The 24616-nt window shown below is 41.6% G+C and overlaps 1 protein-coding gene across 7 annotated transcripts in view; it reads right to left on the bottom strand.

Annotated features, from left to right (window-relative positions):
- ABCA1 (ATP binding cassette subfamily A member 1) overlaps positions 1-24616 on the bottom strand; it is a 102252-nt gene that overhangs the window by 56359 nt on the left and 21277 nt on the right. For all 7 annotated transcript variants that reach the window (XM_071424713.1, XM_071424712.1, XM_071424711.1 and 4 more), the window contains 4 exons: positions 19683-19826; positions 14250-14343; positions 10784-10925; positions 9795-9916 (listed from right to left, as the gene is read on the bottom strand). In XM_071424713.1, coding sequence (XP_071280814.1) covers positions 9795-9916; positions 10784-10925; positions 14250-14343; positions 19683-19748 — 424 coding nt within the window. In that variant the 5' untranslated portion in view covers positions 19749-19826. The remainder of the gene's footprint in view (positions 1-9794; positions 9917-10783; positions 10926-14249; positions 14344-19682; positions 19827-24616) is intronic.

The raw sequence follows: 24616 nt of genomic DNA on the forward strand, positions 1-24616 counted from the left end.
TATCCAGCAGTATTTTCCTACTTGAAAATTATCACAGCACCACCTATTCAGTTTGAAGAGCTTCTCCCATTAAACTGGCATGGGTAATGATGAACCTTAAGCAAAACAGCAGGCAGAGTTTTCCAGGATCAAAGCACCCTGACTGTCCTGCACTTATATTAGTTCCTCCTTACACAGAAAGGCTGACGAGAAGAGAAAAAACTACCCTCCCTTGGGTGTGAAGGCTCATCCTGCCAGTTATCTGTTCCTTTTACTTGTCACAAATTCGGGGAACCTGACTGACATCTGACTGATTCTAAAGTTCAGCAAGATACCAAGCCTGCAGTCAGGAGATCATGGTAGCTCTTACTTTTCCTATGTTAAGGAAGATCTGACACTTTCAAATTTAGTGCCAAGTACTAATGTTCCTTATTCCAGCACGCTGCAGCATAAGCCACCTTCAGAACAAAGAGTAAAACAAATCAAAAAATGCTGAAGATTAACAACAATATGCCAATCATTACACTGTACTTATTTTAACCAGAAACACTGTCTACTTCCACTGAAAATACATCTACATCCAAATTATTTCAACCTCCCATGATTGCTACCTACATTTCAATTTAGTTGGTCACTGCAAAGTTACCATTACAGATAGTTGTTTGGGTTTGCTTTTGAGTCTCAAGTCCAACAGAAGGGAATAAAACCCTCAAACTTCAGCACCAAAGAAAAGATTATGTTTTCTCCACCTAGTTTAGGGCAACCTTTGCAACTATTCAAGCCCTTCACTACTAGAAATCAGACTGTTGAACAACAGCACTTCAAAATAATTTAACAACTTTCTCAGTCTTTGGGAAAGACTGAAAAACAGATGCTTAGTAAATAATGACTGCCCAAACTCACACGAAGTTTTAGCTGGAAATCATGTCTCTCACATTCGAAGTGTGACACTATACTACATTACATCAGGATGGTCCCAAACAGACCCTGCCTTGGTAGTTTCAGGAGCTCATCCTTCCAGCTGGTTTCCTATTGACCTGTCAATATACTAACCAGTCCTTCCCTCTGGTACTGACATAACTTGCTGGCTGAAAATACACCCTGGAGCATTTGCACCACTCTGCTTTACACAGAGGACTGGATTACTTCTAGGTGCAGAGAAAAGCGGTGCCTCCGGGTACTTTAGGAACCTGATTTTGTGTACCAGAGTCAGAAAGCACTGCAATTACCTGAAAATAATGGAGTATGTACTGCCAGAGAGGTCTTACACCTTATTTCTATGGATACACGAGTAAAATTCCTTGCACTTTAAGGTAGCAGTAGAGGTTACATGAAAAAGAAGGAAAAAGACGAGGTAGGTGAAGACACTTGTGATCTTAAAGGGCTACTTCATTGTCTTTGTGTTTTCTGGCTTTACAGCACACTGTTCCCCACCTGCTTAGCAGGAAGCATGTGAACAGAGCAGGATAAAACCATAGGTGATGGCTGCTGACCATGTTGTCACATGGTTGTGCCTTTGCTACAATGAAAATTGTAGGGACCTTGGACTTCCATGTCCACACCAGGTCTCAAGTGTCAAATCCACTTTTTTGTTTTTCTCCCTACTGTTCTGAAGAAGCTTTTTGTTGGGTAGGCAGCAGTGCTGCTTTCCTAAGGAGGTGGTTGGCACAATCCAGAACAGGCACTTAGATTTCAGATATTGCTATCTTTGCAGTAAGCTGTCTTGGCCCCATGAGCAAGTCTCCTTCTGGCACATATCTATGCTCAGTCAGCTTCAGATATGGTCCAATTATGTTTCAGCTGCACTTGTCAGAACAGATAGAGAACTATAAGGAAAAGACCTCCAAAGATATAATAGTTTATGCTTATTAAGTTCTGACTGTCTGTGGTTACATAAACCTTCTGACAATGTCAAGAAAAACACATCTAAATACTACCTCAGGTAGTATGTTCCTCTAAAAATATGTTTAGAAGAACAGAAGGAAGAAAAAAAACACCACAAAACACCAAAACTCACAGGAAAGGGTCTTATTTTAAATCCCTTTAAAGGGCCTTTTATTGCACCATTCTTAAAACTAAAGCTAAATTAGAAAGGGAAGGAAACTGGCTGTTTACAGAGGATGTGTGTCACAGAACAGCATGAATCTCCCCCACACAGAGCACACAGAGTGCTGCCAGGTCAGCATAAAAAAAAAGCTTGGGCAAGATCTCCAGCTAATAGATAAGTGACATTCCACTGAATTTTCAAAGGTACACCAATTTTTTAGCAGCTGAGAATTCCTGATACACAGGCCTGAGCAATACAAGGTTTTAACAACTCTATTAATTATTGACACTCAGTAAATACACAAGCATATGCCTATTTTTTAATTCTGCAGCTGTTGCATTTAATTAAATGGATTTTTCCAGAATTTTGAAAACAAAACATATGAAAGTATAAACATAAAACCCAATAAATGAATTTAAAATGTATTTCAATGAATTCACAACTACTACTCAATAAAACACAGCAACAGCAAAAATCCCTAAGGTTGAAAGTGGAGAGTGTCACATTTTAATAAAGCTGCAAAGAAATTGTCACAGGTGGCAGAATATTTTGCTTCATTTTAGTCAGGATTCTGCTACTAAAAATCACTTATTTTATGACCAAAAATATTAAATAGAACATGAAAGATTGCCCAAAAATTGAACTGTCATGGATTTTCAAAAAAATTGGGCACACAGTGCCCTGTCCTCTTGCCTGTGTAAAAAAGAACTTGATTTACCATCAACATTTTTTAAAAGCCATCAGCTTTTATTGCATCCTGACTGCATTGAAAACTGCCACATCCTACTGTGTTTGAGAATGAGGGCAACTGTTTATTTATTTAGCTCACAGGAATGCTGTAAAAATTAGGTAATAAGTGTTTGTAATACATGCTGAAGATAAAATGTATTATTACTAGAGACTGCTCCAAAGCTGAATATTAACTTGAGAGATATGGGAGGTCAGACCTAAATTAGGTACTCTGGCCTCAGTACCAACCAAACACAGAAGTGTACAGGGCTTTTTCCAAACGGGGCAATTTCATAATCACCACTCTCATGAGAGCTCAGGCCCACAGAAATCCCCTGAGAAAGCTGAACTTTTCATCAGATAACAGTGTTACATATTTCCTAGGGGAGTACTAACACTAAGCTCAATGTGGAAAGTCTCTACCCCGCTGTCTCAACCAACCTCAGAATGCAGCTTAAACAAACCCGATGCAATCTTCCACAAATCAGGCATTTCTTAAGATTCCGAGATTAGAAGTCAGTGAAAAGAAATGCAGAATTTGCCAGAGTGGAAAACAGAAAATAAATGCAAATTACGGCTAAAAAATAGCATAAGTTTGGTCAACATAATCGTGACATTAACAAACTGTACTGACAACACTCCATACAAAGAGGGAGATAACAGCAAAGTGTGAGAAGTTTAACTGTTCACCTAATGCTTTCCACTTTATTTGCTGGTTTAAAATAAAAGTTAGCATTGACAGACAAGGCTAAAGACTAAAGAGAACACCCAGAACTTTTAAAGATGGCACTACCTCTGCAGCACATACTAACACTAATTACTGATAAGTACAGTAAGCAATTCTTGCTCTCTTTATCATTGTGTCTTTATCTAGACAAGTTAAGATAAAAGTGAATGAAATTAAAAAATTGCAATTTGGCATCTACTGGATATCTGTTGCTAATTTTAGTTATGGGTGCTGTTGACTCCCCTCCACGCAGTGCCATTAACTGGCACCAGGTTAGCTAGGTCTAAAGTAACTATACTGCCAGTGCAGCCTTATGCCAACAAGCTTTCAGTTTCCTTATTTTTTTAACAGGTTTCACACAATCTTCTGCAACAGGATTCTCAGAAACATTTTTCCTAAGCTCCTGTCACCTAGTATAGTTCAGACACAACAGCAAGGCCAGATTTAAAGTAACACTGCATATGTTTTTTCAATTCCCCATTCAAAGAGATTTCAGTCTTGCTCTATCACATCCATACATATCTACCTAGAATCCAAGCTGGCATAATTCTGAACTTCTATCTTCAGAAGTATCTCTGTATGAAGGAAGTTCAGACCAAAAAACAGCATTAAAGCCCAGTTCTACAGAACAAGAATACAGCACATTATGCTGAGATGTGTTTACCAATCTCAACCTCTAAGCAAAGTCACATAGTAACAACTGTTCATGAACAGTACCATGGATAACAAGTATGATTCTCCAGGAAACAGATTTTAAAGTACAGCAGACCTTTGTACTTTGACATCTATCAAGATAATTTTATTAGTTTAATCACATCCTTGGCTTCCAAATAATAAGGAAAGCAGGCTCTACTGAAAATTATGATTCCGTATCTCGTTGTATTGTAATTACAGGATGCTATTTTCTGAATTATGCAAATATCATGTCACCTAACTAATTAAAGCTATATACCTAATTGCCCAATAAAAAACCTGGGACCAATGCTGCCATAAGAAGTCTTTTCCACTTTTGCCTATCTCTTGACTGTCAGCCTCCCAGTTTCAGCTGAGGACAGAAAAAATAACACCACTTGGATTCACAGAGAGACTTTGACCACAGCCTGTAGTAAGGGACCTAAAGTGCCCTTCCAATAATATTTTGGAAATGTTTTTCCAGAAGATCTGCAGTTGCCTAAACAATTTCCATTTACTTAAAAAAATAAACTCTAAGAACATTCATGTATATGCCTGTTTAGTAACACAGAGATTTGAAGAAAAAATTAATTAAGCAAATGTGGGAAAACTGACATGTGTACCTGGATCTCCTACCCAATCAACAACTACAATCTTTGTGCAACCCAAGCACCCAGTATTGGCCACTTCTTCCACTTGCTCATTGTGACAGGCTGCATCTGACCACAGCAGAAATCACAGTGGTTCCCACACAGTTCCAGACTCCCCTTCCTGGAGGGATCCTTTGTACTGGGAGGCAGTAGCAGCCAGGAATGCTCTAGGGAGTTCTGCTGAGGGCTAGTGCAAGGTAACTGCTACCGAATACACACAAAGGTAAAGTAGCCTTCCTACCTACCCCAATAAATCAAGAAGTCTCTACCAATACCACAGGGCAGCATTTTTGGCAGCACTTTTCCCCTGGCCTAAAGGAAAGGCAAGGACCTGAATGTCACTGTGGAGCACACAATCAGAGAACCCAAGTGCATATTTATGTGCAGCAACAAGAATGCCACCCTGCCACAGTTAGTGTTTGGAGGTGTTTCTGGGCATGAAGGCCACCTGGATATATGGTTTGCTAGTCTTCATTCTAGCCTAGCTGGTTTTTGCTAGGATTCTTCCCAAAGGAAGTCAGGGAGGAAACCAGTCTAATTAGGCAGGCATAGGCAGGTATAAGAACCGATCTGAATGTTTAGCTTGAGGGTGTGGGCTCAATTTTGTTAGGGACAAGACACTGAGAAGGGAGTTAGCCACCACCTTAATGTCACCTAGCAGATAATGTATGACATCCTGTTTCCCCGAGCACCCTGTAATCATACAGCAATACACAAGCCACCAGAAAGCCTCTCCAAAGGCTCTTCTTTAGCCCGAGCCCTCTACCATCCTTTACCTGTTAAATAAAAAAAAGCACTAATAGCATTGACCAGACAGGCTGCAAACTCCTTCTGTGTCAACATCTCTGTGTGCAGCAGAGTGCAACATCAGCAAAGAATGCCACCCAGCTGATGTTTGTCTCTTCTGCCACAAGCAATACTAATCCAGCAAACAACTGGGACAGGCAGGGCACATGTGGAATAATAGCCCAAGGTCTGATGCAATTTCTTAGGCGATGTTTGTTTCCCTCTGCCTATTTCATTGCTCCATTTTCGTTTAGTTGGGTTGGCTTCAAGAAAAATAGAAACATGCCCTTTGGGATCACTGAAAACTAAAAGCAATGCAGTAAATACTAGCCAGGCTGGCTTATATCTGCAACTTTTAGCAGCAACCAAGTAAGATGGCTTTAATTATACCTGTTAATCTATTATCCTGTGGCACTGCAGAACAAAGTATTTTAGAGTCTTGTAGACAGAAGGAAGAAACAAAGAAAGTGTGCCTCAGAGTCAATAGCAAGCTGTATCTCCATCTTTCAAAACAGAAGAAGCTTATTTCTTGCTAACAGTTAACCTGATAAAATGGCACTGAGGCCAGCTGCAAATTCAGTGCTTGCAACTGGTGATCCCAGCAGCCTTGTCATGCTCTTGAAAGTGCCGTCACCAAGGTCTTTGACTCTCTGTACTGATTTGCACTCCGCCTTATCATGAGTGTTAAAGACCTTGGTGACATTGCTGGACAGACATGTAACAAGTGGAACAGAGAGGGCACCTGGCACCTGCCTGCAAAATTGATTATGTTACGGTATGTGTGTGCCTGCACGTAGATTTCACTGCTCAGGGTTTGCTGGAAGCAGCCACACAACAGCAGTGACCATAGAGCATGACAGCTGCATGTGCTGAACTCCCTCACACCATCACTTAGCACTTTATCCTGGCATCCTGGCCAAAAAAGGTGCTACATGAAGCCACACTGAACTGTTCCCTGCTAATAACACCTTCCTCTCCCAACAGAGAAATCTTCTCTGCTGTCCCTCCTCCAACTCCTGCACAAACAGCCCTGTTATGAGGAATTATCTCCCACCTTAGCAAGAAGTGCCTAAGATACAAAGCCTGCTGGAATGACTGGATAGCATGTCCTGAACAAAACCTTCATGTCCTACCTTGTGTTTAACAAAGACACTGACACGCTCATACCTGTGCAAGCAACATGAGCCATCTTAAGTAGGTCTCTCATTCCCAAGGTTCAGCTCATGCCTAACTTCAGATCAGATGACTAAGAATCACACCTTGAACTTTAGTTTGTGAGGGTTGTTTTAAAGAAGATTCCAGCGAAAGGACTCTGGCAAATGCCCTCAGAACAGATTCAGACATCAGAAGCCAGATATAGACATGAATGCTCTGCATGACTAGCATTAGCTCCAATTTGCATGCTAGCAATGAGAGATCAACTCCCGGAAGCCTGTTTCAAAATCATCTGGCAGTAGTGGGAAGAGTGTGTGAGGGGAGAAAGGAGCTGCAGAAACTCCAACAGAATCCATGTCACACCAAGGAGCACATCCCACTGGGGAAGTTGTAAAGTTCCACCTGTCTGCACCACCAATTCACATGGCTTCAGGTCCAGGCCAGAGTTAAAACATACAGGATATTACATTATTAATTATTAGCTTATCGATAACAAACCCTCCTGCTGCTGGGGGAAACACATATATACAGTGCTTTCAGGCTGGGTGGTGCACTTACATCTGACACCCACTCCTACTGTCTCCTTAGGTTCCCAGAGTCACTGGAAGAAATGCCCCAGAGTGAAGAGGATTTGCATCTCTCACACCTTATCATCAACAGCAACTGAGAGTTGACCTCTCTTGAACAGGAATCTAAGCACTGCTAAGTATAAATACATGAGTGCTTCTAAGATTAGAGGATGCTGTTCCATGCATGCTGTCAAAGAATGAATCACATAACTAATGAGTAGACAGCAGGATCCACCAAGGTGGATGGCTTTGTAAATTAGCATGAGAAAGAAAAACAGGCTTTGCTCTCCAAAGGCCTTACCAACAATGGACATTCTGTCATTCTAATGACACAGAGGCTTGATTTTTTGATTACACATTTGAAATATTTTATTATAGAAATATAGTCTGTGATGACTGGGTCTGAGGATTGTTTTTACAGTCAGTCCACTAGTCTTTACAGTAGAGAGAAACTTGAGCCTCTGGCTTTCAACTTGTAAAGTACTCCATACGCAAAAAAAAAACTCTTCTTGGAATCACTCCTCCCCCTCAGACCTTCCCAGCAGCAAGAGCTTCAGTTTATGGCTTTAATAATGTTCTTGTAAATGTCCATGTCTGACATTCACTGCATGTCTCAATACAAAACACCACATCAGGATCTACTCTCTTTGGAAGAGTTAACTTGTCAATGCAAGTGTAAAAGAAGTAACACTAAAGAGTAAAATACTACTACCAGAAGTGTAAAACCAGTGACAACAATATCTGTCATTCCGATGGGGAGAGCTTGTTCCCAGCAAACAAAACCAAACAATTGAAGATATTCATGAGAACAACATCAAACTTCTCCTTGGGAAACACTCATCTTAACTCATTTTGTCTGTGTTCATTATGTGTCCATCTCTGCACAAAGGATTCCCTCTGTATCCTCTCCCTTCTGAAGCTGCTCCAGATTTAGATAAAAGTGTGAGGATGCCACTCACCAGTTCTGTGAGTAAAAAGAGAGAAGGCCTGGTGGTATGGATACTGAGCTCCTTAGCAAGGAGGCATGTCCTTTATATACAACTATGAACTAATGGTCAGAGTCAGTAGACTACAGTATTATATGCAGATGTGATCACATCAGAATTCTGCACAACTCTGAAGAGGAGAGGAGAGAGGGGGGTTAAATACCCAACACAAATACCTTGCACAGTCCATGTCTGTACATACCTTCAGCACACACCTGCCAACCTGCCACTAACAGTACAGGTTATTCCAAGGTGACCTACAATTTACTGAGCAAGACAGAAAAGAATGTAAAAACACTATCTCTGCTTTAGGTATGTTCAGTACACATCAGACTATGTGACACTATTCACATCATACCAGGTCAGATATTTTTCTCCCTGCAGCCTGCCTGAGCCTCAAATGATGAGAGCTAAGAAGAACTATTGCTGTGAAACCAAGGGCAATTTTCACAAAACACTAAAATACTATCTATGTCAAAAGAGCTCTACATGCTGCATAAAGGCGATGGATGAAGACCCTCAATGGCTGTGCTCCCCTTTCTATTTCCCTGCTGTATGTCTTTCTAAACTGTTACTTTCCATCACTTCCACTAGCCACAATGCCACACTAACACAGCAGCCAAGACAGATAATCTTTCAGGGAAGAATATGCCAAAAAACTTTTAGGCGCCACGTCAGAGAGACCTGGCAATAGCAAAGATCTGTCACATTTCCTGAGACTGGACAGAGCCCTGCTGCAAGCTTCCCATGTGATCTCACACAAGTCACTCATTCATCGGCACAGGACAGGAAGGCACACCATCTCCTCACACAAGCTAAAAATGGGAGGATTCTAATTTTCATAGGAAATAGGTCAGTGAAATTAGACAGTTTTCTTTTGTACCCTACCATTCAAAATCCTGCCAGACAATATCAGAGCATATACAACACCAAAGTCATATAGGGACAAAAAACCCCCTCCAAAACCAAACACAAGAAGGCAAATGCATATTTCATTGTCAGATAATAACCAGCTTTGAGTTTGTAAATTGGGAGGCCAACATCAGTTTTCCCCCATCTGTGTTCTTCCAGCACACTTCCCTCTGGAGCTCAGAGGGTAGAACACTAAATTGCAGCTACATTGTGTTCAATACTTCACAAAATATCAAAATAACTAGGTGCTTTTCCAAAAAGACATACTACTTCAGATCCTTTGAGAAAACAAGCACTTTAACTAACTTCAATGCGCTCAGGATTTTAGTTTCACATCCAAAACAGCTGTTATTCTTGGCATTACACACCATGCCTTTCTTCTTCCACCAAATAAATTAAAGAGCACACAAAGCTCTGACACAGGAGAGGTTTAAGGTACTTCTGCAGGATTGGAAAAGGTTCAATAAGCTGCAAGTTATAATAGTGCACATTCACATTGTGGCACATTCCTGAAATTTACCTGCACACAGAATTAACCAGGCCAGAAATATCAGATATTGACTCTTTCTATCAGGCTGTTACCTAAGCCAGAGGAATTTCCCAACTTGCGTAGTTTTCCCAGGACCTTCTGGACATCCTTTATACTCGTGTCCTGTTGACTGTACAACAGTAACCTCCTGGCATCCGAGAACAGGCGGGAAATACTGTAGGAAAACCGAAAAACAACCAGCAGTCATCAGCTCTGTGAGCCACCATCCACAGATACAGTTTTACATACCAATTCCAAACTTTAATCCCCTCTAATTATGTCATGCCAGCACAAAAACTTTCCTCAATGACTACCCTGTGACAACCCAAGGAGCCTAATAAAAAATGTCTGCTAATGCAAGCTCAATCAATAAGTTACACTGAACAGCATGCATTTGAAAGCAGTTTTATGACAGAGATGGAGAGGGGTTCCTGCTGCCTGTAAACTGCTGCTTCTTAGCAGCACAATAATTTAACAATATCCTTGCTCCTTTCAAATGCTTCTCCAGATGCATTATGCTCTACATTAAGCCTATCTTTCCTGAGACCATGAATGTAGCAAGTAAGGCAAAGTATAAGAAAGCTGGCCATAAATTGCGCTTCCTGCATCATGTCAGCCAGCAATAAGTAACAAACATCAGGGAGTATTCCCTAAACCTGTTCAACTGCCTCTCACTCTACATTGTTCAGAGGTTCATTAACCAGGAAAAAAGATGCTCTGAAAAAAGGAGCATTTTAAAAAGCCTTACTTTTTTGAGGTCAAATTCTGAGCCCAGGTAAGAGAATGGGCTCAGTCCTTACCCATGCAAAGCTTTTCATTCACCAAGAGCTTCAGATACTTGAACTTGGGAATTCTGCATGCCTACCAGCTGTCTGCTAGCCCCTATGAACTTGGTAACTGAAGACTCTGGTACTACAGAGGTGGTAGAAACTGCAAAACCCTCACACAGTGTAAGATTTCACAATTGATAGGTGACTTCCAAATACCCCTTTCTCCCATTTTTCCCCAAGAACAGAGATGAGGCAAAAGCAGACAGACTCACATGGATGCATTGAAGTTTCCAACAATACCAGGGGATTCCCCAGGAGTTGGGTAGCGGAAACATGGGTTGTTGGCATTGCAGATGATCCCCTGTATCCATGGCAAGGTTCCTGCCGAAGGCATAGCTTTATTTGGAAAGTGACCTAGAATAGAAAGACAGGAGTTAGGAGACAAACACATGATACAATCCTCTACTACACAGCATTGTATTTGAAGAGCAGTGCTAACCCTGCACTGACTATTGCCCCAAAGTGCCTATGAAAGAGCAGACCAGCCAACAGTCAGTCCTAAGAAGAAATGAGTTTGTATTAGACTCTCCACACTGGTCTTTCAAATCTTCTTGCTGAAGTCTAAAAGGTGCTCTTTTTCAGAGCATCTTTTCCACTAAAGAACTAGTGGAGTCATAGACAAGAGTTTACATCCTGTATAAGAACAAAGCAGTAAAAAACTACTCATGGCAGATCTCCACCACTATGCCACTTGTATACTTATGAATCCCATACCCCCACAATGACTGGGGAAGAAAGGCCTCCCTTGTATAATCCTGGACCTTACATAAACTGTCAGGCTGCTTTTTGCAACAAGCTTGCTTCCTCACCTTCACACTAGGGACAGGATCTTGGAGAAAGATTATGCCCCTTCCTCAGTATCTCAAAGCTCAAGACTTTGAGGATCAGATGCCCACCCCTTCCCCTCTGGTGCCCACCTAATCCTCCCAGCATGCCTGCAATCACTCCCTACCTCCACAACTCCAACAGAAGTATCAAAGGCAAAGAAAGAAGTAGTATCAAATCTGTTAAATTACAGCAAGGCTGATTAATGTGGACGGCTGAAGGAAGATGGAAACCATATCAGCCCTCACTGGAGAAAGGCAAGAACTCTGTGCAGGAGAAGGGTTAAGGAAACTAACCTTATTGTTTCCAGAGAACTCTTGCTCCTAGTTCTCTGTTTAAAATAGAAGATCTATTTACCTGACCTGACTTTTGTTTCATTTTGCCTTTTTGTTCTTGGCTGAGGGGCTTGCAGTGAAGGAGGGGGAGGGAGAAAGAGGAAAAATGCTAAGACTTCAGATTCGTCTTGTAAAACTTCCCAGAAAATCATCTTCCCTGTCCTCCACGCCTTTCATTTTACACTGTTAGTAACTCCAAGAAAATGTTTAGAGCAATGTCAAAAGAGGAATGACACACAAGAGTTTATGGTAATCATTTAGACACAGCAATGCATGTAACACCAGTTTCTCCAAGAGTATAGCAGGAATCTGTTGGTTTTAAATCAGATAAGATACATAGAAAACAGTGTAACAGCACATAATTTTCAATTACAGTGCTGCAAACATCTAGCTTTTCAGAAGAGATTAGTCACATCTTGTCAGTTTCTCTCCCTCCAAGTGCGAAAAAAGTGCATTTTGAATACTTTGAAGGGTCACAGGAACAGACAAGAAGGTTCCACATGACACAAGACAGCATTAGCACTCTGGCCCAATAGCAATCTGTCTTCTCTCACTGGTCTGGTGAAAGCCACATAGCTATCACTTCAAAGTTAATTGTTACTTCCCATTTTAAGAGAAAACTTCCTCACACTAAGCCAGGCTGCTAGAAACAAGAAATCCTGACAACAGTCCAATCCTTGGTTCTTGTCATTCAGGGAAAGAAAACTGAAAATTTTACTGGTATGTTGAAAAAGACTACCATTAAAATACTGATATTATGTGAAGGCTACAAAGCACTTGCACGTGGCTCTGTTACTGCTATCACCAGGCATTACTGCTATCACCTACAAGTGATTTCATAACAGCATATAACACTGCCACTACAGATAACAATCCTACTTCCCTTAAGGCATCCACAGGGTTGCCAAAGAGTTCACCATCAACCCAAAAACCTTCTTTCTATGTCTGCTCACAGTCCAGCAAAAGCTGCTTCGCTTCACAACACATCCACATTTGTCAGTGTAAGTGAACGTTCAGCGAAACCAATCCAGAAAACACAATTTAGATACCTATTCAAAGCAGGTCTTCAAAAAATTAAGAGAAATTAGCCATAGAAGTGAATTAAAAGTTATCAGGTGCCCTTCACTCTGTAACTGCTCAGAACAATGTAAGAAGGCAGACAAAGCAATAATAGTCAACATAATCGGGAAGGGAAAAGGATTGCAGGTGAAAGACTCAAAACTATACTCATGACACCATGGTGCCAGAGCAAATGTTTTATGTGAAGGCTACTGACTAGCAAGACCAAGCCAAGTAGTTCTACAAAATCACAGCTCTTGCTAGGTTTCAGTTTATATATAGCCCTGCCATACCTGAAATTAATTACCACTAAGGTTGCTAGTTATTTTTAAAAGCTGAGTAGAGTGCTAATTGCTTCTCTTCAGCTTCATGTCTATATCTCTCCTAATGTCACTATAACATTCAGTCAGAAGAGGCAGTTCAAATTCCATGTAAAGTATGAGATTTAACTTAGGGAAGTTTTAACTATGCTGTTGAGTGCTGAAAAAAGCGAGTTAGGCAGTACTGGGATCAGCAGAGTCAAAGTGTAATGGGAAACTGCAAACACTAACACCTCAGATTTAAAAAGATACCAGCCTGAACATGCAGAAAACAGCACAAAATGCCCCAGACACTGCAAAGACAGGATAAGTGCTGTAAAAGGGAGTTCTTTCCTTGTTTCAAGAAAGAAACACTTCAGAGGGCCCTTCAGAAACATGTTTTGCTGACCCTTAAACCTTACCTTGAAGTAATCAGGCTAAGGAAAGATAAACAAAGAGCTATTCCACAATCACTTAATTCCAGTATGAAGCTGTCACCAAACACAGTAAAACAACACCATGTTCCCAATAAACAAGTCATGCTTCCTAAATCAAATGGCAACCAAAGAGGCCTATAGACAGTAATTTATAAAAAAACAAGCTTCCTTTGAAAGAAAAGCAGTAATGTGCCCATTTAGGGTGCAAAAAGAAAAGCAGAATTGTTTTTTTGTCAGCAATGTATGACTGCTGAATCTACTAAATGCAGAGCTGACACTGTAATAGTTCGAAGGAATGGAATCACTCTTGCGCCTCTTAATGTGATACATTAATGCACTTTCCTACCTGGAAACAAGATTGCCTTCTTAGAGATCAGAACACTGCATTCTTTTATGCTAAGTCACACACAGATCAAAAAAGAAAAATAAAACTGGGGTTCTGTGCAGGTTTTACAGATATTGCAGAGTTGTACAGCAAATTCTTGGGTAATATAAATACAAAATGAGAAACAGCAAGAAAAAGAGCAGCAACCTACAGTCCTGGGGTAGCATCATCAGTTAACTGCAGTTTCCAAGGTGGAAGCAAAGGAGTTATTAAGCCCTCTTGCATATTTCTGACTGAAGTGAGGAACCACTGCTCTTTCCATCTTGCCAGCTGCATTATTGCATTCTAACCACGAAACATTAAGCATTCTAGGTGCAGCTGCTGTGTTTGGTACTTACATTCATGCTGCTCATACGGCGGATATGAAAGTCTTACAGAGATCAGGATGAAGAAGATAAACAGAGGCCAGGCAACTTCGATCAGCAGCTGGAACTGGAAACAATAAAGGCAAAGTATTAAGACATCATACTCAAAATAAAGGTCAGAACAGAAGTTCTAGGACAATCCACTTGTAAGCCAAAACAGTTTTGTAAGCACTGTCTTACTTTGCTCTGCCTACACATACCAGGATCAAGAAGTTTGTTCCTCCAGCTTCAGAGGATAATCTGCAAAGAATTAAATTTTTTTCCTCATTGATATGTGCCAGTTATTCAACTAAAATGGATGTACTTAAGGGCTATTTTTGGCTTATTTTTATATTTTTCAGTCCCCTACCTGAAAAAAACCTCCCAATTAACCTTTCTAGAAATGAGCTGAATTTTTTTATCCCATATTTTGAGGCAGTGGGGTACTTGTATCCCATTCTCACAGCAGATCATTAAGCTTCTACCCTAACACATCAGGTATGGAAACTGTGCTGATGCATGCTACGCCAACTCTTTCAGTACTGCAGACATTTATTGGTATCTAGAAAGCAGAGCTACTAAAATTAGGCTCATATCTAGTCGGTTTTATTCTAATTTATGTTTTTTTCATGAAGGTAGGCAGCACCCACTGGTGCAGGTAATCTACAGAAAGGCAGTGAATATCTGGTAAATAAATACTCAGTTATTTAGAGGAACAAGACAAGAAGAAGAAAAAGCCTGCTGTATATTAAATACACAACATTTCTTAAACAAAGAATTGAAGTGCAGAAAAATTCACTGAGATGTGTCACATCCCACAGAAGCATGTGAACAAAAGCAAGCCTCCAGCCTAGAGCTTCTGAGACACAAGCTGAAGTTTCCCAGACCTGAGCTTCAGAAGCCACATCCCAAATTTTCCACTCCAGAAAGACTGCATAAACATGTATTTCCAGTAAGCTACAAGACAAAATCTGAAAGCTTTTTATGCTGATATTCTGTATGCTTCTCATCTATTACTAGCAGCAGAACAGTGTTTTCTTGGTCAAATGAAGAAAAATCTTTTCCACTTTTTTCCTGAAAAACTCAGTCTTTTCTAATAAGAGGTCTACATCATCCTCCTTAAAAGCCAGAGTGTAAGACCTGCAACCTAGTGGGAGACAGTATCCCCACCCACAAACACGTTTTTCCATGTTCCGTCATTAATAGCTAAAACTGGACTCTTAACACTCAGCACAAGACACTCCATGCAAACCTTGAGGCAACAGACTTCTAGGTAACTACTGTACCTCAAAATAAGCACACACTGTAAAAACAGGGCATTAAAACAAAGGTCACTTGATCCAGCAGAGGAAATTATGTAGGATGGCCTTTCACAGATACCCTTCATAGCTGACATCAAACAGCAAATAGCACCCCTATCTAAAAGGTATAAAAATTGAGCCTCAGTCTTCCAGGCATTCCTGATAACAGTGCCAGTCTCTGCAAGATAATTCTGGGATACTGTTACCCATTGGATCCTGATATTAGCTCAGCTGGTTAGAGCATGGTGCTTATAAGTCCAAGGTTGCCGACATAATCCCCACATGGGCCATTCACTTAGGAGCTGGCCTTGATGATGCTTGTGGGTGCCTTCCAACTCAGAATATTCTGTCATCTATTATTGTCATGCACACACTGTACAACTACTGGGTAAGAAATCCCACTGAGATCACACTAACAGAGGTACCAGGAAGATGCCTCAGTATCTCTAGTCTTTTATTACAATAAATGATGCAGTGGCAGCACACAACTCAGCCATTAACATTGACAGCCTGCTTCCATCTGCGTTAAACAGTGCTCTGGCTTCCAGAGATCAATGTTTACACCTAGGACACTGACAACTTGTCTACTCCTGTTTTCAAGATACTCTTATAGTGTCTGCGAGGATGGCATAGCAGGACTTTTCCTCCACTTGACAGTGAAGTGGCTATGAAACCAGGACAACTCCATTCTGTCTTCCAGCATCAATGGTCATGCTTTAGCACATGTCACAGCCCTCTGCCACCCTGGCTGTAGGCAAGCAGCATGCACCCCAAGCAACTACTGCTACACTGTTTGGGGAAGAGCAGTGTCAGCTGGGCTTGTGGAGGCCTCCAGCAGTGACCAGTGTGGACAGGTAGCCTCTCACAGCCCTGCAACTGCTACAGAATCAATGAGAAATGCTGCCCTTGAGCTCAAGCCCTGGCTTGCTCAGAGAATATCAGCCCCAGCCACACCACACTGGGGTGGACAGCAGTGCCCAAGAAGCCCTGTTGCTGCAGGGGGAACAGGCCACCCACACACACAGCTCATCTCCTGCACATTTGGTGACACAGTCACAAAGGTAACCACGCGTGGGTTGCATGCACAACACACCTCACTTGGCACATAACAGGCCCGGGGAGGATAGAGAAAGGAGCAGCTCAAACCAAGTTGCACCTTTACAGCTGAAGGAAGGCATCATAGCAGCCACCAAAATGCTACATTGTGACAGACAGCTGGCAACTGCTGCACCAAAGGTTGGCACAGGGACAAGATCAGTGTTAGGAGCACATCAGTAGAGACTCCTCAGCAAGTCTCTTGTGCTGCTCAACAAAAAACTGAGTTATCTTTCTTTGCTCTTAAAGGTCAGTAGGTTCCCTCCTCTACTGCTTCCGGACCCTGCTGTGACAGCACTTTTCATCCACTCTGGCATTTCCAGACAAGGACACCAAGATACCAAAAGGGAGCATGTCTCACTGAGATTCATTCTAAGTAGATACTGAAAAATCAAGTCTCCTCTGCCACTCTTGTGCTGCAACAACCAGCCAGGTAAATAATGAATCTTCAAGAACCCAACACCTCACCTATCCCAGCTCCATCTGGAGTTGAAGAAGGAACATCCCATTTGCACACAGCAGGTGAATTCAGCTAGGAACAAATTTGTCCTAATTTTACCAAGGTTAATCCCTAAAGCATGCCAAATTTATACCAGTTGCCTGATTCAGGATGCCATTAAACACTGAGCTCTACATTGTGTCAACAGGAAATCTGTTGAGCAAGAACTAAGTACACTATCACCCCATCCCACTGTCAACTCCCCTTCCCAGCCTTATGTTCCAGTTTCAATGCAGGGAGCTACCAGAAGCTGACCAGTCTCTCCATGCAAGTCTGAGGTGTCTCCTCATTTGCAAGAAAGCAGGGAGAAAAAGGTTTTTACCCAGTGACCCCCGAACATGATTTTTCTTTCCTCTCTCCCTATGTGAGCTCATTCCCCTCACTTCAGTGTTGCTGGAAGCCATCCAGTACAAAGTAACACTCAAACTGCACACATTAGGGTGAGCTTTGAACCCAGGTTTCACAATGCAGCCCAAACTCACAGCAGCCAACGGGGGGGGGGTTTAGTGGGAAGCCAAGGCTAGCCCTCATTTTTCATGAGAAGGGTAAGGATCAAACTATTTCTAAGCCACACCTTCAGTAAGTACAAATGGGAGAGAGCTTTCATCAACACAACTCAACTCAAGGACAACGGTCTTCTAACAGGAAAGCAAAGAGAAAGAACTGTGCAGCTGTGATAACAGCATGGTAAGAAGAGATGTTCTGCTCCTTCTCTGCCATTTCCTGTTAAGCGGGCTTTTCCTCAGACAAAGGCTGGATTTGATGATCTTGGAGGTCTTTACCAAACTTAATGTCCCTATGATTGTATTATTTTCAGAAGGTCCTGGTAAAAATATACCAAGCCTTCATTCCCACTGTAAAATTCAGCTCCTCTGAAATAGCCTCTTAGTTTACCTAGTTTAAACATCCTTCCAGAAAATCCCACAACATTCTAGAATTCCTCTACTTTCTAAAGGCAGTCTGGTAACCGGCAAAATTTAGACCTCCAGTAGCAAAATAGGAAGAGTATTTTTAGCTCTTAGGGCCCAGGTTACATGGGCAATTGCTGAGAAGATCCAACCTTAAGGAGCCACAGCCAGTTTTGAGACTACTCCCCCAGCTTCATTTGCAGCATTTTTCTAAACTATGAGACTGTTCACAAGACCAGGATGTGACCCACATTCAGAGAGCTGACAGGCTCACTCCTTGCAGTTGACACAATCCATGACCTCTCTGGTGGGCAGTCCTATCCTGGGAGATCAAGCTCCATGAAAGGCAAAAACACGCAAAACAAAAACTTTGTCATCACTGGCAGTTCTGTTTATATACAAGAAAAGATAAAGAGGCAGTGAGCCCCTTTTGCCTGTTTTATTTAACAATGGACTAATTCCAGCTCTGAATTCACTGAACCCAAGTCCTGTAAAAACAAGCTTCAGACACCTGAGTGAAGACTTCAAGGACTGTGACCATTGCCAGTGGTAAATATGATAGCCTTTCCTCCCTTGTGACAATGAGTTTCTAAAACAACCCAACCAGCTGGCAAGCATCCTGACATTTGAAGGGTTCAGAAAGCTTATCAGAGACCACTTTCCACTCAACACTTCAGTCACTTACGTTCCTTTCACATTCCCTACTGACACCTCCTCAAGGTCAGATCTAACAGGCCAGATCCTCTGAACAAACCTGTTGGCACAAATAATGCCCTTGTCCAACACAGGTATTTCCTAAACCCCCATGCTTTCTCAGACTTTTAGCTGCTTGCAAGAGGTATAGCATCATATGAGGTCTCAATCTTAAGGCAAAAGAATTTTAAGAACACCATACTGGATCCACACTCCTGTGCCCTTTTTATCACAAGGAAAAATTCTTCTTGTGTATTGTCTATTCTTAACAGGTAAATTTCCACACTGTTCCACACCTTGGCAGAAGAACATCAGTTACCTGGGTTTATCCTCATGCCGATACAAGAACATGTTTCATGCCATCCACCTAATCTATATCTTCTCTTGTAAAGTTACATAGCAAGTTTGGGATACTCTCAACGATTAAAGTGACTGGAGATGTCTGCTATTGCCTCTGCCACTTCTGCCATTAGGAAGTGGCAGGATTTTGTTGCCATTGTTGCAGCTTGCAGCATTCAAAAGGTTTTAGATTCACGGGCACATCACTGCAGCCTGGCAATGTCTCACCCACAGAGCGGAGCAGGTCTCAGCATGGGTTTTCATTTCACATCTATTTTGCTGCACACAGCAGTCATGCACCCTCTTTGCCTGATCTTACACCAGTGTTTCAGTACTCTAACACTCTCACACTGGAATTCAGGACAGAAGTCTCGAGCACCTTCAAGCCCTCTGGTTTCTGTCCACCCACCTCACTCTCCAGTTTGAATAGGGTCTTTCCAAAGCCAGACCTGTTGTTCAGCCAGGGATCACTAAAGGATGAACATTAAGTAAGACACAGGATGTTTCCCTGTTTTTCTTGAAAAGCTGTATAGTCATGCAAGCTGCAAGACTGTAACTTAAGATCTCAAAACACCCTTGGGCTAGTACTTACAGTCTGTCTTCTTCTATAGGTAAAGTTCTTCCATAGCAGCAATCCCAGCTGTGTCCAGAAAGCCATCTTCGTTCAGCAAAGCCTAGAAGCTCCCTTTATGTAGCAGCAGCAGTACACAGTACAGATGTTGTGGCCAGGCATTAACTAGTGAAAGAAAAGAAAAACAGAAAAAAAAGTTGGAAGGCAAAAGTTTTGCCATTCAAAACAGAAAAGGCAACAAGAAGGGGAAAGACAAGAGGCTGCACTCTGTGACCTTGCAGCCCCTTCAGGGAACACCCCACTGCCTTCTTTCTTACCCCATGCTCTCCAGCCAAGTCTCATGGGTCTCAGTAAGCTCAGATTTAGACTCACTGTTTCTTACCTCAGAGCTCCAAAGCAGAAAAGAGGTTTGCAATACTATTCTCTTATTTTCTGCCCCAGAAATTCCAAGAGCAAGGACAGCCCAGAATGAGAATAAGTAAGAGGCTTTGAAAAATTATTTAAAGATTCCTCCAAATAACACTGAACCATACAATTCAATACTTTTCCTTAAAGCCTCTTTCCATATACACTTTTATTATGGTGGAAAGCTGTCTGCCAAATTAGGAAAATCTTTATTTTGAAGTATAGTCAACACTGCTTGTAGGCAAAACTATTGTGCATTTAACAGGCAAGGGAGAAATGCCCATTCCCTTGAAGGTGACTAAGAAGGATGTTAGGACTGTTAGAATTTAGATTAAGTAAATGGAAAATTGTTGTGCATTAAGTGTCTGTCTTGCTACAGTACAAGAGCACATGGGATTAAAAAAATTATTTTAAAAAATTATTCTCTTTGGCGGCAATTAATAAAAGCATAGTATAGAGCTTGGTACACATACCTTTCCAGCAAGGCTCAATCTTAAAGCTCTAAGGTGAGCTTTCACTATATTAGTTAGTCATTACACCTTTTTTCCAGAATTAATTCAGCATACCTTAATTTACTTCTGAATTTTAAGGCCACTTCAAATTAAGAGCAGTTGAATCCTGAGCAAGTGTCTGCACAGGAACTTAGTTAATCCACATTAAATTAATTCTGATTTATGTACCTGAATACACTCAGGTGACAGAATCAGCATTAAGAGGACAACTAGCAATTGATTCAAACACACACCAAGAAAATAACTCTTTCCAACACCTGTTAAATTGGGAACACACATGCTTTTGATTCTGGTGTCCCACATAAGAGTATCCTAGCCCTAAGATTCAGAGTTGCATGTCTGATTGCAAACAGCATTGAAAAGATTACCAAAAATACGTAAATTCGTTAGGAACATAAGACCTCCTCAGGAAATTCTCTGGCCAGACCTACACTGGAGTAAGATTAGATGAAAAATTAAGGATGTGAGCTTTGAGATGATGAACAATTGTCATCTTTAAGTCTTATTCAAAAGTAACTTCCATTACTACAATGACTTGCAGATTAAAAACTTGTCTCTTAATAATGTAGGTCTGTGTTACAAAAAAAAATTCTCTAACATGACTAACAAAAATAAACCTGTTACACTGAGTTCCGTAGATGATTATACTGTAGAATCACAACAGGTCAACAGTGCTTCTTCACACCAGTACAGTGAACCATGGAGCAATAACAGATGCCTACAAAACCTTACAAACTGAACCTCATACCAGCACTCCAGCAGTGGAGCGTACAGTCAGCATGGGCCCCTTAACCTCTGCCAGGTGCTGCTCTAACTCACTGACAGGACCTCCACAGACACTCTTTCACAGAGGGATGCCCAACTCATCAGGCAGGACAGCCATCCTTCCCTACCCAGTGCATCCTGCTGGCTGGATCACCCTGACACTAACACATTGCAGATGCATGCACATCTGGCTGGTAGACCATGAATTCCCAGGCATACTTAGGGAAAGGCACTTGTCAGGCTACTGGCACATCCACAGCAAGGAAAAAGCCTGCCCTTTGAGGAGAATCTCAGAGGACAAATCCTGGCTGATGACTGCATCCATACACATGGACCTAAAGCACCCCTCTGCTCACAGCCTTGGATATGGGGGGGAGATCTTTGAAGCACCTCCTCTTGATGTCAATATTACATATCTAAAGCTGCAATCAACCTAGCAACATAGCTAAGTAGGGAATATTGTTACCTCTCCTTTGTACTACCTCCACCCGTTAAGTTTCTGAATAGTATTTGGGGGATTTGGCAACACTTTTACTCACTCTAAAGAGAAACCTAGATTACTTCTCACATAGTACACAGGCACTTCCTGACCAATAATCTGGTACCAAATGTTTCTAAGAACACTAAGATAATTGCTCTTTTCATGCGTTTTTCCACAAGGATACCGGTGCTGGTCTGTGGGTCAAAGACCTCCATTTGATTTTTTGTGCTCTCCACCAAGCCACTAAATCTTTGCTGCCTGAGCCTGCAGGCACTGCACAAGTTTGGCATACAGAAGTATGGAAGAGACTGCACAGCCTTCTAACAGTTACGGGTAGTTATGCAACAGCTGTTTTTTTATCTTCAGAAGGGTGTTCAGAGTACCCACTCTATACTTCATTCTCAGGCCCCCAGTATCATTAAATCTCTGAAAAAAACCCTAATTTCCAATGTTTTCCAGAAATTAAAGCTAAACAACAAAACCCATAAGAATAAAGTGCCACAGGAAGAGTACAAAAGGTATCCCATGAAGAGTCAAAGGGACTTTTGGTGTTCTCATCAATGGAATTAGACCCTACTCCCACACCTTAATAACCCGCACAGAGGCAAAACAGAAGTTCAACCAGTCTGTGGAATGAGCAAATCAAAGGGTACCTGGTTTAATGCACATCAGTGAAAATTCACAGATACTGATCCCTTGCAACTGCAGTCAGTCCACAGGATCCAGAACATGGAAATACTGTTTTATAGAGGCTGTAACATTCACCTTCACATTAGCAAACTGTAGTGAGCTAAGGCCACCTATTTCATCATTTAACTCATCTCAGCTGACCAGCCAGAAGCATGCACAGCCAGGAAGACTCAGCTGTGCAACCTGCTTGAACTTCAGCTCTCTGGAGTTAAGCAGAACAAAGCAAATGATCTGGCCTGTTCTGCCTGGACAAAAGTTTTAAATGACATAAAAATACCGACTTTTAAGGACTGTCCAGATGTAGGCATACCAGCTAAATCCCTGCATTAAAGTAGGGCATGGAGCCTAACAGTGGATTAATAACCAAGAGCACAACACCTGAGCCTGAAGCATATCCAGTTCTTCCAGCCATGCCAGGTGACAGCTGCAATGACACTGTATGCCCCAGTCAGTATCTGTTACACACCAAGGAACAGGTTTGTTAGTAGTCACCTCTGATTTTCATCCAGAGGCTGACATACTTGGCATACTGCTGACAAAAGGTTCACTTGAATAACTAATCCATCAGAAAGCACTCAGCAAACTAATACCATAGGAAAATGGTTGAGCATCCTTTCAGATGTTCTTCCAGCTCACAATAGGCAAGAACTGTGTAAGCCAGAGATGCAGAGAACTCATCAACCCAATACTTCCAACTTGGTTAAAAGTGAAGTCCGACTTTATCTCCACATCAGACTAGTCTGATAAGTTGAACACATCTGGGAAATACAACTTGCCATTTAGTGCTGCAGTGCCAAAACTCTGTTAGTTTCCAATGATTGCTTTTATGTCTTATGTGTGTAAAATTTTGAGCCAACAGCAGCTATCAGCGATCACTCCTGACACTCACCCAGAACTCCCTGAAGTAGAAATACTGCTTTCTGTCTAGAGTACAAAAAGCTGCAGGAATCCATCCCCATAGCATTAGTTTTCCTGTGAATGAAGTATCACAGCTCAATACCCACCCACACAATTAAAAGCACAGATTACATGCACTTGTTCCATGGTCTGCCTTTGCAGAAGACTCCCTCCACATGACATTTCACCCTGCTGCAGAAACCCTGAACAGCCTCCAGACCCACACAGCTGCAATATCATCTCATTTTCTGCAATTCAGAAAATTACTCAAGAGAAAGTTAGGCTACAGGGCAACCTCTGAAAATGATGGCAATGAAATACATCCTTTGGCCAGCCCTTTCTTTCTAGAAAGGGTGCTAGCCACTATTTCAAAGTAGAATGGCTGTCGAAAAGTCCATTAGCTGGTATACCAACAGTCTCCAAACCTAATCCCTTTACAGCTGCAGATTTAGAAAGTAAAATGCTCAAGTGGCAGAAAATCAGTTCTCCACCCCCTTGCCTGGTGTCTGTACTAAGTAAACATAAAATAGCCTTCAAAAGCAGCTTTCTGCAAACAATGCAGCTGTTTGCTTTCTTTGGGAAGGCAAAAAAACCTTTCCCCTAGAGAAAAAAAAAATTAAATCACTATTTCAAGAGGGAACAAAGTGAACTTACAAAACCTTACAAGACTGGAACATTTCAGGGCTCTGGCAAGACACTATAGACAATATACACTATTTAAACTAAGTCCTTGTCAGCATGTCTAAAAAGCTTTCACCAGTTGATGGAAGGTTCAGTGGACTTCATGAAATTAGCTAGCAGCCCTCATCCTTTAAGTCACATTTTCCTTATCACAGAAGCTACCACCACTGGCAACTTTCCACAGATCAAGTGGCCATGGAGAGTACAAATCTAACAGCTACACATGATGCCCTTGTGAGCTACAGGAGCCAGCACTTTCTCACAAGCAGACACGATCTAGCACTTCTGCTTCTAAATTTCTACATCTGCTTAACTCCAATAGATCTTGTCTATACAAGTATCAAGTCAAATGAGACTCATTTTGTAAGAAAAGAAGCAACTAAAACAAACATTGGATTTCTGCAGAAATACAATCCTCTTTTTGAATGCTGATAAATCTCTTGACATTTGTTTTAGGTAGTGTTGAGCTGCATTCTGTGAAGGAAACAATATCATGAGCCATGTGAATTCTGCAAATACCAGAT

Source organism: Agelaius tricolor, unplaced genomic scaffold (genome assembly GCF_023055355.1).
Source record: "Agelaius tricolor isolate 1412-34295 unplaced genomic scaffold, bAgeTri1.0.p SCAF_4, whole genome shotgun sequence".
Classification (NCBI taxonomy): Eukaryota; Metazoa; Chordata; class Aves; order Passeriformes; family Icteridae; genus Agelaius; species Agelaius tricolor.